We start from the raw sequence: 18,072 nt of genomic DNA, 5'->3' as shown, positions 1-18,072 counted from the left end.
AATTGTTTCAAAATTCTGCGGTATCGATTTCAGTTCGTTTTTGAGTAAAAAACACTATGCTGTTCATGAATTCCGTATCATCGTGTACACATGCAACAGCGTAATGTTTTAACTGAGATATGAAAATGGAGCAGAGGATATATGTTAGTGCTGTGAAATGTGTGATTGATATTTGAAAGTTGAAATCCCCACGTTTTTCATAGATTCTACTTTGAAGTCATCCTTCTTTGTCAATATCGTGGGAAAATACAAGATAATAAGCGTAACCTCCTAACAGTGTATTCTTAATATCAAATTTACTTCGATATATGAGATGTTGTCAATTATTGAAATTTGGTTTATTGAACAACAGAACATCATCAATATTTATGAAAGTGTAATAAAAATCTTTGCAAAATAATTTTTCTTTTTGTCTTTGATTTTGTATAAGTTCTACTACACGAGTACAAAAACAAGTTGGCCAAAAATAGTGCTTAATTAGTTACCATTATATTACCGACTGCTTGCTGGAATAATTAATCCACACAACTTAACATATGTGTTGTCGATAAAAATAAGTCCAGCATTTGCATGATATCATCTTCACACCGGGTATTCGTATCCTGAATCCGCGGAAGGATCCAAATCCCGAGTAGCAATAAATGAAAACTGTGTATCAGTGGGTAGGTTAAATCTTGATCTAATTCTAACGGATTATAATTTCTTCGGCGTTTTAGTTTTAAGAATTAGGATGATGCTTTACAAAGTGAGATCATTGAGTCCTTACACAAAGACTCTGTATCTACTTCGACCTTTTTTTTATATATTACTTCACAATTACGTGATTGGTTGATTGGTTGATTAACTCTTTCCATACCCGCACAGAAAATTAGAAATAACAAAATGAAATCAATGTATCACAATGTTTGTCACCATCCTTAATTTGTAGATCGTCTTTTTCGTGCCTCAGTCAACTCTCTAGTGACATTGTATATTTCACCTGTCCTTTAATCTCAATATTATATACTATACGGGATTGTCCAAGTATTTACGTTGGGACATACGTTTAGATAGTTTTGTAGTGGTTTATCCTATAAAAGCATATACTTTCACTTTGTTTGAGTTCCTTTTATCCCCATTGGTTTCATTCCATTTTTTTAAACTCCGACTTTGATATTTTTTGAAAATGAATATGCATTTCAGCTGCATTTTGCATTTTCAAATTTATCATATGTATATATATTCTAAAACAACTGTATATATAAATTCATATGGTTTATCATTTACAGTTGTTGAGGAGCTGGAACATACACTACTTACAGACGAAAATAATAAGTTGGAGAAAAGTTCATTGATTCGTCCACGGACATTCAGCTCATCCTCATTGAAAAATCCCAAGCTTCATACTGAAGTGTCTGTTGTTAGCTCAGCAAGTGATAGTGAACAGAAAAAGGTACGTTTTATTTTGTTATACTCAACAAATTCATCTGACTGAATGTCGAAATTGTTCAAGTTTAAATTGTTGTGTTTCTGTACATTTTTCACAATGTATGCCTTTATCTAAAATACAATATATATTCTCCATAATATTTTAACAATGTTTAGTTAGTTTATGCTAGGAATAAAAATTTGAATCATTCGGATTTTCATAAAAATTCTTGAATAAGAAGTACCAATTTATCTATAGTATACTTGCTCAAACCAAGTTCGTTTTAGATAAGTTTGAATGAATTTTAATTTCAGAAAAACGACCCCGAAGATATCCCAAATGTTCCAATGACTAAAATTTTAAAGATGAATGGACCAGAATTTCATCTTATTGTGATTGGTATCATTATATCTATACTTGCTGGAGGTTCTCAGCCATTATTTTCCATCATCCTGTCAGAATTTTTGAAGGTAAAAAAGTAATTCAAATTTATTGAATTTAATTTTCTTAAGGTATTTGATGTAAGTAATGAAAAAAAATTAATCGAGTCGTCATAGAAACATAGTCGTCATCGTAACCTATTTCCTAATTTTTATCATATATGATATCTGCAATCACCAACATACTCTATTTTACAATGTGATTCAGTGCTGATACTATAAATCTAGTGACCTGTTAGGAAATACACCAAACAAATCCCCTCCTTCAATAGTTTATAGGAAAACATCTGAATTCTCTAATCTTTACTCCAGTATTTTTCATACTAAACTTAAAAACAGATTGTCAAAATAAGTCAAATTTCGCTTAGAACAAAGATTTAAAAACGCAGAAATAAGTCTGGCGGAGGAAGATATATATCATAATTAAAAAACTCACTTTGATTGGAACAAAAATCTAAAAACGTGTAAATAGTTGTTGTTTGTTCAAGCTGAGGTTACTGTAGTCTCATGTTCAAATGTTATTTTGATGTGTTGCTCGTTTATTTGGTACACTTCAAAATATTTCATACTCCTTGTAGAAGCTTTAACAAATACCTTTAAAGAAAAGGAAAAGAAATGGCCTGCGATATGAGACTCTCTCTTCATTATAAAATAGTTTTAATATGCATGACGTCACAGATTTCCAGAATACTCCACTGTCGGGAACATTTGGTATTTAAAAGTGCACACAAAGTGCATTTTTTTATAAAGGCAAAAATTATATACATGAATGCATGTAAGAAAATATATACAAATGCCAAAACAGCCTATGCAATTCAACCTATATCTCTTTCATTTGAACCACGTTTTTACTCCAAAAATCGGCAGATTCTTTATTTAATATGATACATATTAGTTGTCTTAATATAGAGAAGATTTTGTTTATTTTTTATAACCAGGTACACCAGCATATGTGGTTTCTGTGTGAGAATGTTAATGCACACACTTGTTTTGATACTAAATACTTTTTTTTCGTGTTTAAGGTGTTCACGTATGACGATGACGAAGCAGAGTCTACATCTGAAATGTTAGTTATTTATATTATGACCATAGCTGTGGTTTCAGCAATTTTCAAAATGATCACTGTAAGTCATGATAATCTAAGTTCACCTGCTAGTTTTAGTCGTTAGTCATTCGTCGTCTGCTTTAGAATACAACTTTTCCTCTAAAACAGCATGGTAATTGTTCATCAATATGTATATTACATTTTATATAAACAGTAAGTCAGCACTTAATGAAATAAAACAAATGAAATATATCTGTTAAAAATTAATATCAGGAAAAATCATGAAAATGACCTAAAAATATAAAAACTTTAGTCAATGATACCTGTATCATTACTATAACGAATAATATGACATAGCCTTACAACCATAAATTTCAATTTCTATGAAAGCAATACATGTTGTTTGTACCGATGTAATGAATACCAGGCCAATGATACCTTATAAAACTTACAGTCCATCAGCTGTGGAATCAACCATGTGTTAGTTTATGAAAATCTTTTATAAATTTCCTGGCTTTGTAGCGCTCTCTAATTTATTTCTTCATCAGAAACGGTAGAACTACCAACTTTTCAGAACCAACTAGTTGATATTTATTTATATGGAAATTTCTGATGGAACTATTGTTGATGTACAGTCAAATATGCCTTTTATTAACATATATTGTTAACAAAACATAATTATGTATTGTAGTTTGTAACGTTCGGTACAGCTGGTGGAAACTTGACAACAAGATTTAGAAAGTTAGCTTTTAAGTCAATTGTTTGGCAGGCAAGTAAACATTAAAAGATTATCAACACTGATCGTTAAATAATTGAATAGAGAGTGAAAAATAAAAGAAAAAATAATGAGGATGAAACTTTAAATTGAGAAAAAAATCAATTAGAGAAAAGCTAGTGTAAAAAAAAATACAATTTAAAACAAGCTTTTGCATTGCAGACATAATTGTGTTTAAGGTACCACTACAGTCTAACAATGATTTTTTGATCATATTTTTTTTATCACATAATTTTGAAATAAGTATTATTCTGCACAGTTTGTAAAAATCCCAAAGTTATTATCATATCACAACAGTGAGTAAATTGATAATGAATTTATGTAAATAAAAGCACATGGTAATTAATCTAAATATATAGGCATTTGGGAGGGGCTTATATGTCAATCATCTGTTGATACCAGTGTCCAGCTGTTAATCCCTGACCACAAGATAAATATTGTAGTCTTATCTCATTGTTTTGCAACACAAATTATTTATATAACATGGAAGTGAACAAAGAAAAAAAAACTAAAGGGAAAAAATCTACCAAAAAAGAAAAAAAGTACTATGGAAAAGAGTGGGGAAGTATTTTTGAAAGCCTCTGACTGCCTCTTTGGTCTTCTTCATCTAAATACAGTTTTATGAATTTTAACTAATTTTCAGTTGATGTGTATTTTTTCAGTCCCATTAAATTAAATGTATTTTCAAGAAAAGGGTGGTCTTGATCTTTTTATGAACATGTTTTTTGATGCACACTTTTAATGTTTAGCTAATTTCAGACATAGTTTATTTCTTTTTTAAAATTCAAATGAAAATTATTCTTTATATATAGAGAATAATGATGTTAAACATTTATTAAATGCAGCTGGTCAATCATGTTATTCTCTTATCTTAGACTGTCTGGAAAGAGGCGGAGCTTTGTCTATATTTAATTACTTCATCACAGATGTTGGTCATATCTGTGACGTCAAACTCCCGCCAAATACCAAGTTAGTGTTGGACAGTTCACATATAATGCAAAATTTACAGCATTAGAGCATCAAAGACACAAAGTGTGTGGTTATATTGATATAGTAATGGTATCAGAACACTCCTGGGGTGTTCCCAGTGGAACGTTTGTAATTATATTGACTTTATAGGGGTTCTAAGGGGAAAAATCAGTTTTTAGGTCATTTCTCAGAACAATTTTTCATGAGAATTGTAAGGAAAAAATGAAAATAGAAACTTTATGGGTACCCCCTTTGGCTTGACTTTGATATATATGATTAAAGGGTGTATTTTCTACAATACCGTGTCCCAGTTTTGGGATAATTTGTTTCTAAATGAATTTATAGGTCTCCAAAGATGAAAGGTGAAATGAGGTTTGGCACCCAGCAGTTAAATCAATATATCTTCTTACTGGAGGCATATATCAAAAATCTAAGACACGGTTTTGGAGATTGTATATGGTTGATTACAGGGATGAAAACAAATTGTTACTACCATTTGACATGAATGTACCATTTTCATCCAAGTTGGAAGACCACTTTTTTGACAATTAATAAGCTATATTTTGAGATAAATCAAACCAAAAATAAATTTATATATAAATTATGAAAGAGTTATATTTCAGCTTTAAAATGAGTTAAAGATTTTAAAAATCCATTGAGTAGTTTTGGAGAAATTAATCTTTAAAGACTGTTGATTGGAGTCAGAAAATTCTGACTGTAGTGCTACCTTAAGTAAGAGTCTTTGAAAAATTACACCAAGTCAAAAGACGATGAATTTACTTGAAATTATTTTCATTAGACTTTATATGAGAAATAGAACATTACAAGATCGTATGATCATTATTGATACATGAAATATGTATGTGTATTGTGAACCTTTTCTGTAATGTCTTTTTTTATTATTATCATTTTGGGTTTTATGTTGTCGTCCAATTGACGTTTACCCAAATTCTCCCAATTTAGATGAGAAAATTTGGCACAATTTGATAAAAAAAAAAGGTTTTTAATGCTCTAAAACTTCGTCTCTGATTTGGCTTTTTTTGTTAGTGCAGTGGTTTTTATGGCTCCGCAACGGAGTTGTCGGTGCCATATAGTTTTACCCTTGTTTATTTAAATTCTCTACCTGAGTTTGTGCTTAAATACATAGTCGCATGGTTGCATCTCATACCAAGACGGTGGGCAAAAAAAAAATGAATAAGGAAAGTTTAATTGAATTAGAGAAATGTAATTGTACCATTCACTAGGATTCAAAAAGAAATACGAAAGATAAAATGCTACGGTAATGCCAAGGCAAACACAAAATGAAAAAGACCAAATAACAAGCAACTGTATTAAAAACACAGCATATATAACTATATAAAACTGAGTAACACGAACCAAACCAATCGCTTTCTTGTGAGTAGCAACCCTCTACCAAGGAAATCATGATAGGAAACACAAGCCCTAAAGGCATTGTATGTCGTCTCAACTGGGAGATATATACTCCTTATGCAGGCGCTATTGGAATGATGCTTTAGACAAATGACAAGTTCACAATTGGGAAGTTGTTATTATCTCTTTACAAATCATAATCAATAATCAATAAAGGATTTCTTTGGTAAAAGCTATCTATAGATATCGACTGTTAAATATCAATGTTGCAATTTTTTTTAATCAGGATGTAAAATTCTTTGATGACCCTAAAAATACTGTTGGTTCCTTAACAACTAGACTTTCATCTGATGCTGCTCTTGTTCAAGGGGTGAGTTGAATGGATTAATTCAAACAATTTACATTTTTGTCTTCATAATATTGTGTCTTTTTACACTCTTTGAGTAATAAAAGAACACTTTATAAATTTGCTGCTTATGTTGCACTTTTATGTATTTGACCTGATTATGAATGCTCAAACTCTGACAAAAGATGTTCAAGAATGTAAAGAAACTGAAAAACTTGTACAACTGTACAACTTTCCAAAATAGATCTAAAGAGAATAGACGAAATAATCTGAAATTAACTTTGCTTGAGGAAGTTCGAACCTTTTTTTTCTCTTTTCTTTAGTGTTTGTCAAGCATATCTGATCTATATATTTTAATGTCCCATTATGCTTAGTTTTCTTTCCTTCTATTTATCCCCCTCGTTTTTTGTTTATGGACATTATTTTCTATGTTTTATAAACCCCATCCACATCCTCTCAACTACCTAAATACGAGAGGAGTTATATTACAAAAGGTGACATAAAAAAGAATACCCCAAATCATCAGAAGTCCGATTTTTGCTTAAGATAGTTGGAACCTTAATTTCTTAATAATTTTCAAATCTAAGTTATCTTTTGACAGTAAAGATTTGCAGTCCTTTCAAATAAAATAGCAATATTCTTCGAATCTGTTGCGCACCTGTTGCTGTAAATTGGTATCGTTTATATTATTCCAAGAAATTATCAAATTATGTATTAGCATCAAAGCTATTCCTGAGGGGAGCAATATGTGTTAAATTCGGCATATTTCATTCTGAGAGTTGTATTGTAGGCTACTGGATCCAAGATTGGAGTCACTCTTGAAGCAATGGCTACCATCCTAGTTGCTCTAAGCATTTCATTTTACTACAGTTGGAAGTTAACACTGGTTACACTTGGATTTTTGCCATTAATGATAGTTACAGGAATTGTTCAAAGTAAAATCCTAACAGGATTTGCAAGGGGAGATAAAGATTCTTTGGACCATGCTGGAAAGGTAATGTTTTTCTAATTAAATGATCAGGATTATTCAAACAAAACGTTAAAAGATAGCAAGTTCGCTAAACAGTCGGAAACATAATGGTAACAATTGTCTTAGCTAGCCAGGAGATACAATTATGGAGACTATATGTTTGAAAAAATAAAAAATAGAAGAATGGGAGAAAACAAACCACACTTAACTTTGTACAAAAAGCTTAACGACAAAAGTCAATAACAACAAAATACGCTACATAGGAAAAAACCAGTAAAATCTGAAACAATGTGGTAAAGTCGGCTGATTTGGTAGAATTCGTAAGTTCTACTTATACCTTGTGACACCCACCTTTTTGGAAATACTTTTGACGAGTATTTATTGGTGATTGGGTAGGCGTAATACAACAGCGGATAGTTCAATGTCCCTTACCTAATCTAAATATAAAAAAACCTCATAAAACCCTCGGTCATGTAAATTCCCTATACTTTAAACCTGACCGAAGTTTCAAAGAGTAATGGAAAACGATTTTTTAGAACAACAATGAATATAGGCAACAGTAGTATACCGGTGTTAAAAGTCATAAAACGATTAAAAAAACAACAAATCCGGGTTATACAAACTCAAACCGAGTGAAACACATCAACAATAAGAGGAAAACAAAGGAACAACAGGACCCCTGAAGAGCAACAAAAACAATCGCAAACATACATAAAACAAGGAACTATTTGATAACAATTTGAAACATGAAATTAAGGAGAGCAAAGCATAAATGGTACTCGAATAGCTTTTTAAGAGAAGACATGTTCATCAATAGTAAAAATTATCATGGTAAAATTGTTTAATTTGATTACGGAATCACATTTACCTCCAGAAAAATGTGTGTATAATAGGAACGTCTTTTCTGTCTATAAATAGTTTGTTCTGGACTTCTATAAATTTATATATATATATTTCTTTATATAACAAGTCAAAAAGGGTACAACATCACCATTAAATAACTATAAAATATACAAATATTAGATATTTCGGATAACAGATATCCTTCTTCGGTAATTGCACAATGACAAATGAATCATGTCAATTCAAATTGAGACTCTATCAAAATCTTGATTTATACAATTTAAGCGAACGCTGGAACAATTTTAAAATTTCCAAACACACCGCAAAGACTACAGAAATATGCCAAAAATAAAAATAGTTATTTACGATGTGAAATGGCACAACTCTAGATTTCCAAAGGTTGTGACAGTTGAGATGTTATAACTGCATTGAGGGCAGTCCTCAAACAAAAAAATCAAAAATGTCCTAACCGATCCAGGATGGTATAAATTAGACAACGGTAGGGCAATTACAACAGAAACTACATATTTAAGCCTCCCAAACGAATATCAGTCTAATAATGATTGAAAAAATAAGTTTTGTATAATGAGGTAAAATAATTGAACGTGGCAACGTACTTATACATCATCCCGAATCAATGAAAACCTGTAATTTAAACTGTTATTTTAAAAATAATTTCGAACTGTAAAGCCAGTACTAAATCCGGCGTTGTTTGAAACAGGTAGTCACAGGAAAATGAGGGACTCGTTCTATGTTTTTTCATTTATACCCTCTGGGGAGACTGTCCGTAACTTTCTTATCCAAAATCTTTCCCGAGCGACTCTGTCGACCTTCGACCAACCCTCGTTGTGGTCTATGATCGTGATATTTCTTTATAGATATTATCAGAAGCAATAGATAACATAAGAACAGTGGCATCACTTACAAGAGAAGAAACATTCGTAGGGCGGTATGATGAACATATAGACCAAGTTTACACGTAAGATTATCTTTAGATTTGATTTGAAGGCCATGCAAGATGGTTAGAGTCATCGAATGACCTGATTGCTTGTCTTAAAGAGAGGCGCTTGATGCCAAAGTGATAATTAAATTCATAAGTCGAGGAAAAAACTGATAACACATTGGTGGAAACGTAAACGTTTTTCGTCGGAATGTCAACGAGTACGCAAATACTCAAGTAGTTTATTCAGTAGGTGCTACTTGAATTATTGCATATGTTATTGTTTAATTATTGCATGTAGTAGATGAACTATCAATTATGTTATTTGTGTGACTATTTTGTAATCCCTTATAATGATCCGAGGGTTTGACGACTTACAAAGTGTTAAATAAAGGCAACAGTAGTAAACCGGTTCGTATATGTGTGCATAAATTTCGATATTTTACTAGCGAGTATTCTTCAGCGAGTTGAGAATCCTACTTTTCAAAATCTCCAGGCCAACTCATCTACTGGTAGCCGTTTCGGTCCATATGTTATAACAAACCTAGTAGCTAGCACTCCTGATCTGACATGATTTATTCTTTAAGTAGACATTTGCAGTAGATTAACTGTTAATATAAGACATATAATGTTAAAATTGTTTGGAAACCTAAGGTTAAAGATAAGATTTGATAGAACTTTCTGTGATATATGGTTTTAATGCTCTTCAACTTTTTTATTTGAATGTAATTGGTGAGTCTAAGTGCACTAAGATGAACGTTTGGTAATTTAGTTGAGTTTTTATAAACAAACGGAAACATCATAATTAAAAAAATAAAGTTATTCGTTATTTATTTCCCGCTTCGATGGAAGAGGTATATTGGTTCCCCACTGTCTGCATGCCCATTTGTCTGTAGTTATGCATCCGTTTGTCCGTCCCGTGAATTTGCCGTTATTTTTTTCTTGAGTATAACCTCCTGAAATTTTGTTATAAACTTGATTTCGACAAACTATACTATGAAATACGGTTTAACATTCATCATTTCCAATCTCATAAATACTAAATATACGCTTGCTGGATTTGAACTGAAGGGATACATGCAGCACTGAGATCACGCGGCTGTATTTTTATGTGTGGGTTTTTTTTGGGGGGGGGGGGGGGGGGGGGTTAGAGGGGGTCGTGTTGCTGAGTTAAGCTTTCTATGAAATTATGTTGTTTGTCTTTTCGTCATTTTTATTTTCTTTTTACCTCGCCTTTACCACTATTCGACTTATGAATGCCCCTGTGATGTCTTTAATAACCACGCCTTTACCACTATTCGACTTATGAATGCCCCTGTGATGTCTTTTTACCACGCCTTTACCACTATTCGACTTATGAATGCCCCTGTGATGTCTTTTTACCACGCCTTTACCACTATTCGACTTATGAATGCCCCTGTGATGTATTTTTACCACGCCTTTACCACTATTCGACTTATGAATGCCCCTGTGATGTCATTCGTCTCTTTTTATTTTCTTTTTACCACGCCTTTACCACTATTCCACATATGAATGCCCCTGTGATGTCATTCGTCTCTTTTTATTTTCTTTTTACCACGCCTTTACCACTATTCCACTTATGAATGCCCCTGTGATGTCATTCGTCTCTTTTTATTTTCTTTTTACCACGCCTTTACCACTATTCCACATATGAATGCCCCTGTGATGTCATTCGTCTCTTTTTATTTTCTTTTTACCACGCCTTTACCACTATTCCACTTATGAATGCCCCTGTGATGTCATTCGTCTCTTTTTATTTTCTTTTTACCACGCCTTTACCACTACTCCACTTATGAATGCCCCTGTGATGTCATTCGTCTCTTTTTATTTTCTTTTTACAACGCCTTTACCACTATTCCACTTATGAATGCCCCTGTGATGTCATTCGTCTCTTTTTATTTTCTTTTTACCACGCCTTTACCACTACTCCACTTATGAATGCCCCTGTGATGTCATTCGTCTCTTTTTATTTTCTTTTTACCACGCCTTTACCACTATTCGACTTATGAATGCCCCTGTGATGTCATTCGTCTCTTTTTATTTTAAGTACACAATATTTTATGTATATATCTGTCAAAACCATCCACAAAGATATCACTTGTGAGAAAAATGTTTTTAGTGTTTATCAATGCGGGATAGATATGCATTATCTAGAAGGAGACTGTTCTGGAATTATTTTGTTTATGGTATATGTAACTGTTTGTTTCGTTTTCATTTACAGATCATCTAGAAAACGATCACTTGTGAATGGTTTTGTTTATGGATTATCTAACAGTATTATGTTTTTTGCTTATGCTGGTGCCTTCACCTATGGATCTTATTTAGTTCAAACTGGAGAACTTGAGTTTCACCTTGTTTTCAGGTAAGCACTACGGCAGCAATAAACATAATAATAAACAAACGTCTAACTCATTTCTTTTCCTCGGAGTTCAGTATTTTTGTTTACTATATCACTTATACACTTAAAAAGTGAAATCTTTCTAAAATAAATTGTCTTCTATTAAAAGCATCTAACTTACTTATTATGATCAGTTTATGGCATTATTTGTCTCTTCCTAAACAAATTATTTTCACCTACGTTAACCTTTTTTATACACAAACATTCTTTCTAACTGTGTTAAAGTCCAAAATGAGACTATGTTATAAAAAGAGAAAATCAAATGTGTACTTATACTGAAACATGAGGAGACGTACTTTGAGAGCATGTACTGGAGTCAATCCTTTCATGTTTATGACTTTTTGTTAAGACTTCTTTGAGGTGTTTTTTTTCCACGACCATGACAACACAAGGTGAAATGTTTTGTCCCAAATCACACACTGTAATTGTCAATAAGTCAACCATCTACATATTCCAATATTCTTTGTACTTTTTTGCAGAGTATTTATTGCAATTATAATTGGTGGAATGTACGCTGGTAGAACTTTGTCAATGTCGATGGATTTTAAAAAAGGACAAATAGCTGCAGCCAGACTTTTCGATATTATAGAAAGAAAGCCTGATATAGATGCACAAGAAGAAAAGGGGGACAAACTAGTAAGCTATAACAACGTGCTGTGCACGACTGACTGTGATGATATTATCTATGTATTAGACTTCGTTTAAACATTTTGATAAAATGAACTGGGCTGATATGCATGAAACTACTCATGTTAAGACTTGTTCTGCATTGACGGATTTTTTGACGACATATTACTACTAAGATTGAATATCTTAACTTAAGTGGTTAAATGTATACCAGCCCTGAACATCACATTATTTAAAACTAGAAAAGTTTCGAAACCTGGAATAATCCGTTTGTTTCGAAAATCAACATGTCTGTCGTATTTTTATGACCCATTTATGGGCATTATGTTTTCTGGTTTGTGCGTCCGTTCGTCCGTCCGTTCGTCCCGCTTCAGGTTAAAGTTTTTGGTCGAGGTTGTTTTTGATGAAGTTAATGTCCAATCAACTTGAAACTTAGTACACATGTTTTCTTATTATATGATCTTTCTAATGTTAATGCCAAATTAGAGATTTTATCCCATTTTGACGGTCCACTGAACATAGAAAATGATAGTGCAGATGGGACTTCCGTGTACTTAGGACACATTCTTATTTTTCTATTTTTCATCTGTTAAGTTTTTTTCGTGCTTCGTGTTGATTTGGTGAGATAAGGCCTTTCTAACTGATTTTCACATTTTGTTAGTATGTTTACGCTGTTACATCACTGTCCACTTATAAGAAGGTTGAGTGAAAACAAAGAGGTTTTAACCCTTGTCACATTCTTCGTATGTTTTTCCAAATCTCGACCAAAAAAACTAATTTATGTTTGTTAAAATGTTTGAAAACATTGGTTTGCAACTGGTCATTTGTTACAAAACTATAACATCTTATTGGTTTTGTTTTCCATGTTTATGAATCAGGTTTAGAAGAGAGTATTGTACCATGTTTTTTCTTGATAAATAGTTATGTTGTCAAATCCCAATTTCTGTTTTTATTTGTTCGAGATCGGATTTGTCTTTAATTATAGTGTCAGCATAAAGTATAAGTTTATGTTTTATGAGTATGAAATTCTAATTTGTATTGACAATAATTTTTAAAAATATTTTTTAGAATACTAAATTTCAAAGTGAAGTACTATACTAATCTGAATAATTTTGTCTTGCAGGATAACATTGAAGGAGATATTGAGTTTACGAATGTTAAATTTCGTTACCCAAGTCGACCAGATGTACAAGTTCTTAAGGGACTTACTATTCGGGCCAAACCAGGAGAAACTGTGGCTTTAGTTGGGACAAGTGGTTGTGGCAAAAGTACAACAGTACAGTTGTTGGAAAGGTTTTATGATCAGGAAGATGGTCGAGTGGTAAGTTTTGTATCTTTTTCACATAATAATAAAAACACCGAACCTTTTTTAAAATGCATTCAAATTTTGAATGAATGGTAAAATGAATCGCAAAGATTTTGAACATAGCACTTGTTTTTGAAAATCCTTTATTCAGACATCGATTTTAGAAAAATATATCAGGGCGTATATAAAGTCAAGCTGAAGAGATGGAAATAACAAGTTGCCATGCAGGAAAAATATGGACTCATTTTAAGATAAAGCATTGCATATGCCCATTCTTCAACCTTATCCTCAGATAATAACATGCCAATCTATGAAACCAAATCGTGTTCATTTTTTTTTACAAATTTTAAAGTTTATGCTGCTTATGTTTTTATCGAGCTGTAAAATTGTAAAAATACGAAACCCTCACCAGGGACTGTCTATACTTAATAATAAGTTAGTATAGAAAGTCCCTGCTCTCATGAAATTGATGATTATGTGATTGTTTAAATGTCTCAGCTAATTTTTTTCTGCCGTTTTCATTGACAAAATGATATTTACTCAAAAGTAGCTAGGGATGACATCTTATCTTTGCACCACGTATATGCTGACTATTATACAGGCATCCTAAGCTAACTAACACTGATACATGAAGTTTCTTTAAAAATTACAGTCTTGAAATTCATATACATTTACACTTTCCAATTGCAGACGTTAGATGGTACAAATACAAAAGACCTGAATATAAACTGGTTACGATCTAAGATTGGAATAGTGTCCCAGGAACCAGTGTTGTTTGATGCCAGTATAGCAGGGAATATTGCCTATGGTGATACTTCACGAACTGTACCCATGCCAGAGATCATTGAAGCAGCTCGATCAGCAAATATACATACTTTTATTGAAAAGCTTCCTCATGTAATTACTTAACCAATAATTGTTACCAAAACATTGGAAATATGTTTATACGAATTCAGTAAAATTCAGCTACACTTTTTTTTAAATTTCAAATGGTAAGCTCGTGCCACTTTAAAACTTTAAAACTTTTGGGGTTCGTGTTGTTTATTCTTTAGTTTTCTATGTTGTGTCGTGTGTGCTGTTGTTTGTTTGTCTTTTTCATTTTTAGCCATGGCGTTGTCAGTTTGTTTTAGATTTATGAGTTTGACTGTCCCTTTGGTATCTTTCGTCCCTCTTTTAAAAATGTTTACAAGATATTTCTTTATTGTGACATATTGTTTATGTGTCTAACTTCCTCAAAGTAAAGTGCTCTGCTTTTGTGGTAATATGGTGAAAGGGTATTTCATAGTAACTAACAACATTCTTTCGCTAGTATGATTCGTCATGTATTTTGGTACCATTTTAACGTATGATTAAGGAGCATGAAGATGAAGTTCTCTTAACCTTCGGACAATACATATTAACTTGTAAATATCTCTTTGCTAACTGGCGTTGTCAGTTTGTTTTAGATTTATGAGTTTGACTGTCCCTTTGGTATCTTTCGTCCCTCTTTTAAGATACCATATTTTGATATATTTGAGCCAACACTCGGGGGGCTTTATGTATGAATAAATATTTACATATATATGATGATATATTCTTTATGAAGTCTGATATGGCTTAGACTTTTAATCAAATGTTGTAATACTATAGTAAAATAATTACACTTCTTAACAGGGATATGATACAAATGTTGGTGACAAGGGAACACAACTTAGTGGTGGACAAAAGCAGAGAGTTGCAATAGCAAGAGCTTTAGTGAAGAATCCTAAAATACTTCTACTGGATGAGGCAACATCAGCATTAGATACAGAAAGTGAACGAGTAAGTAATGTATCAAAATCTAAAATATTATATACTCTTTATTATTAATACCATTTTTTGTTCTTATCACTTTTCTATGTAATTTTGTATCATCTGTATTGCATTTAAAATAACATATATACTTGTAACAATTTAGCAAAGAGATATTTACAAACAAGCTAAATGAGAAAAATATTTCGTGATTTCATTTGACAGCCGCGATTACATGAGGTCGAAAGTTCGACCCCAGATCAGGTCAAACAAATTAAGGAGAAAGTGAAAAGGCCGTTTGTCTCGGAGTTGGAATGATATATGCAAGAAGGGTGACATATGTTCCTCGTACCTTTTGTACTAGCATGTTGAAAATTTGGCTATATATGTCGGTCTGGTACACACCAGTGTTCGTATTCAAATCGCATTTACAAGTTCTTGCCTTGAATATGTATTTTTTTTTCTACTTGACGGTGAACAGTCATCCATCATCATTATCTGTATATTGAAAGTACCTTAACAAGGACAAGAATAATTTCTAAGTTTGTTATCAAACTATGTTTCAGGTTGTTCAGGAGGCTCTTGATAAAGCTCAGCAGGGACGGACATGCTTTGTTATAGCTCATAGACTATCCACCATCAAAAACTCAAACAAAATAGCCATCATACACAAAGGAGAGGTTGTAGAGTTAGGAAACCATGCAGAACTTATGGCATTTAAAGGAATTTATTACAAATTAAGTACCCACAATCAAGGGAAATGAATGGCTGTATAAAATAACAAGACAAATACATGCATCAAACATCAGTGGTAGATTGTATTAGACATGCTACTGAGGACAGTTGACAAACTCACCTACGATTGAGAAAATAGACAATCTATTTATTATCAGTATTAAAGTAATGTGTGATTGAAGTGAAAGTTAACATGTTTTCTAAACAGTAAATTTCCGAGATTCTGCAGCTAGAATGGTTCACTCGAATTTCCATATGTGAAATATGAAACTGTTCAACAATTACGAATTTCTTGTTTCTGAATTCTGTGTTGTAGCTGACAATGACTTATTAAAATCATTTCTCAAATATAGTTCATTAATAGTTTGTGTTAAAAATATATGTTTAGGATTGTATGCATTTTATATCTGATTGGAACACATAAGGGTGCAACTATTGAATTTCAAGCAAGGAGAAGGGGGAGGGGTATGGTTTATTTGTCTTGGTCTTGGTTTTTTTCACGCAATGACACTCGAATAAAAGATTTAAAAGGCCAAATAAAGTATTAAGTTGAGAAGCATTAAACCATTATACATTACAGATAGTTGCGTCAAATCTGGCAAAGGCCATCTTTAACCTTAGGTTTTTAAACAATTTTAACAATATATGTCTTATACCAACAGTAAATTTAAAGCAATTGTCTGTTTGTATAACAATTCATGCCAAATCGGGAATGCTAGCTAATGGGTATGTTATACCATCGGGGAAGAAACGGCTACGAGTCTAGGTGTATTGACCCTGTGGTTTTAAAAAGTAGGATTCTTAACTCGGTGAGGAATTATCAATCGAGTCCTCGTTGATTTTACCGAGCGATATTCGAGTACTCTTAAAAAAACATATATATGCGCATTCACTAGTTCTCAAAGAAACAAATGTTTTACTTTCATGTAGTATGAATGGAAAATGGAAATGTGTAAAAATGTGTCTAAATTTTTTCATATGCATTATTTATTGTGTCTTTAAAAGCTCTCATATATCATTCTAAGATTGTTGTTTTATATTTAATTCTGTTAATATAATTTTATGTTTGTATATTTGTATGTCTCAACTGAGACTAGAATAAAATATTGAATTATTAACGCTTCGTATGTCGTCAAACCCTCTGATCATTATAAAGGATTGATGATGGTGTTATAAATTGGGGGTTTTGATGACCTTGACTGGTTTTAAAAACCTAAGAGATTACTGAGAAAATAGTCATAATAGTCCTATACCATAGGAGAGCAACCATTTAACTTCAAAAGAGAGATATGTTTTTTGTCTGAGACAGAATCTTTTGTCGCGAAAAGGGCACATATTTACTTTTTGTTTTTCGAATCTTATCAATCAACTTTTTTTTCAATATTTAACACTATAAGGTATGGGGAAAATCTGGATTCAGAGTATATTCTTTTTTGTCATCTGCTTCACCACAAGATTTTTTTTTATCAAATATGGGATCAGAATATTTTTTTAGGTAAATCCCATATATGTATATAACTTTTACTGTTTAGTTTAGTTTTTGGTGATATCCATTTGATGTGACTCTGTCTCTGTACTTATACATCCCCTCATTGTGTAAATATATTTTTAATAATTTTATTATTCCTGTCTATCATTTTTGCTAATATGATTTGTCTGTATGACTTTTTGTGTTTCTTTGATACATATGACGTGGCCCTGTACTTATACATGCCGTCATTGTGTTCTTGTTCTATGATAACTTTTGTAATCTTATATATAAGAAGAAGTTGTATGAGTGCAAATGAAACCACTCTCAATCCAAGTCATAATTTGTAAAAGTTAACCATTATAGTTCAGGTTCATGACTTAGAACAGGTGCAAACAAATCAGCGAGTTAAACGTTTTAATATGTACCAACCTTCACCCTTACCTCAAACAATAGTGTAACATCTCAACATAAAAAGAATACACTATAAAATATCAATTAAAATGGCTCAACTCAATCAAAAACAAATGAAAACAAACAAATGAATATACAGTGAACGAATAAATGTGTTCTATGACACAATGTAAAAACAAAATCAATAATAAAAAAAGGGGCGAATAATAAACAATTTCAGAAAGTC

General features: G+C 32.1%; 1 protein-coding gene across 2 annotated transcripts in view; it reads left to right on the top strand.

Moving 5' to 3' along the window:
• Nucleotides 1–17,082, top strand: part of LOC143064780 (ATP-dependent translocase ABCB1-like) — a 41,297-nt gene extending 24,215 nt beyond the window's left edge. For both annotated transcript variants that reach the window (XM_076237877.1, XM_076237878.1), the window contains 13 exons: nucleotides 1,269–1,432; nucleotides 1,723–1,878; nucleotides 2,871–2,972; nucleotides 3,585–3,662; nucleotides 6,295–6,378; nucleotides 7,145–7,348; nucleotides 9,046–9,146; nucleotides 11,350–11,490; nucleotides 12,006–12,162; nucleotides 13,277–13,474; nucleotides 14,150–14,356; nucleotides 15,113–15,259; nucleotides 15,796–17,082. In XM_076237877.1, the coding sequence (XP_076093992.1) occupies nucleotides 1,269–1,432; nucleotides 1,723–1,878; nucleotides 2,871–2,972; nucleotides 3,585–3,662; nucleotides 6,295–6,378; nucleotides 7,145–7,348; nucleotides 9,046–9,146; nucleotides 11,350–11,490; nucleotides 12,006–12,162; nucleotides 13,277–13,474; nucleotides 14,150–14,356; nucleotides 15,113–15,259; nucleotides 15,796–15,993 (1,937 nt within the window). In that variant the 3' untranslated portion in view covers nucleotides 15,994–17,082. The remainder of the gene's footprint in view (nucleotides 1–1,268; nucleotides 1,433–1,722; nucleotides 1,879–2,870; nucleotides 2,973–3,584; nucleotides 3,663–6,294; nucleotides 6,379–7,144; nucleotides 7,349–9,045; nucleotides 9,147–11,349; nucleotides 11,491–12,005; nucleotides 12,163–13,276; nucleotides 13,475–14,149; nucleotides 14,357–15,112; nucleotides 15,260–15,795) is intronic.
• Nucleotides 17,083–18,072: the final 990 nt, after the last annotated feature.

Source organism: Mytilus galloprovincialis, chromosome 2 (genome assembly GCF_965363235.1).
Source record: "Mytilus galloprovincialis chromosome 2, xbMytGall1.hap1.1, whole genome shotgun sequence".
Lineage (NCBI taxonomy): Eukaryota > Metazoa > Mollusca > Bivalvia > Mytilida > Mytilidae > Mytilus > Mytilus galloprovincialis.
The sequence above is the reverse complement of the archived record's forward strand: the minus strand, read 5'-3'. Positions and strand labels throughout refer to the sequence as shown.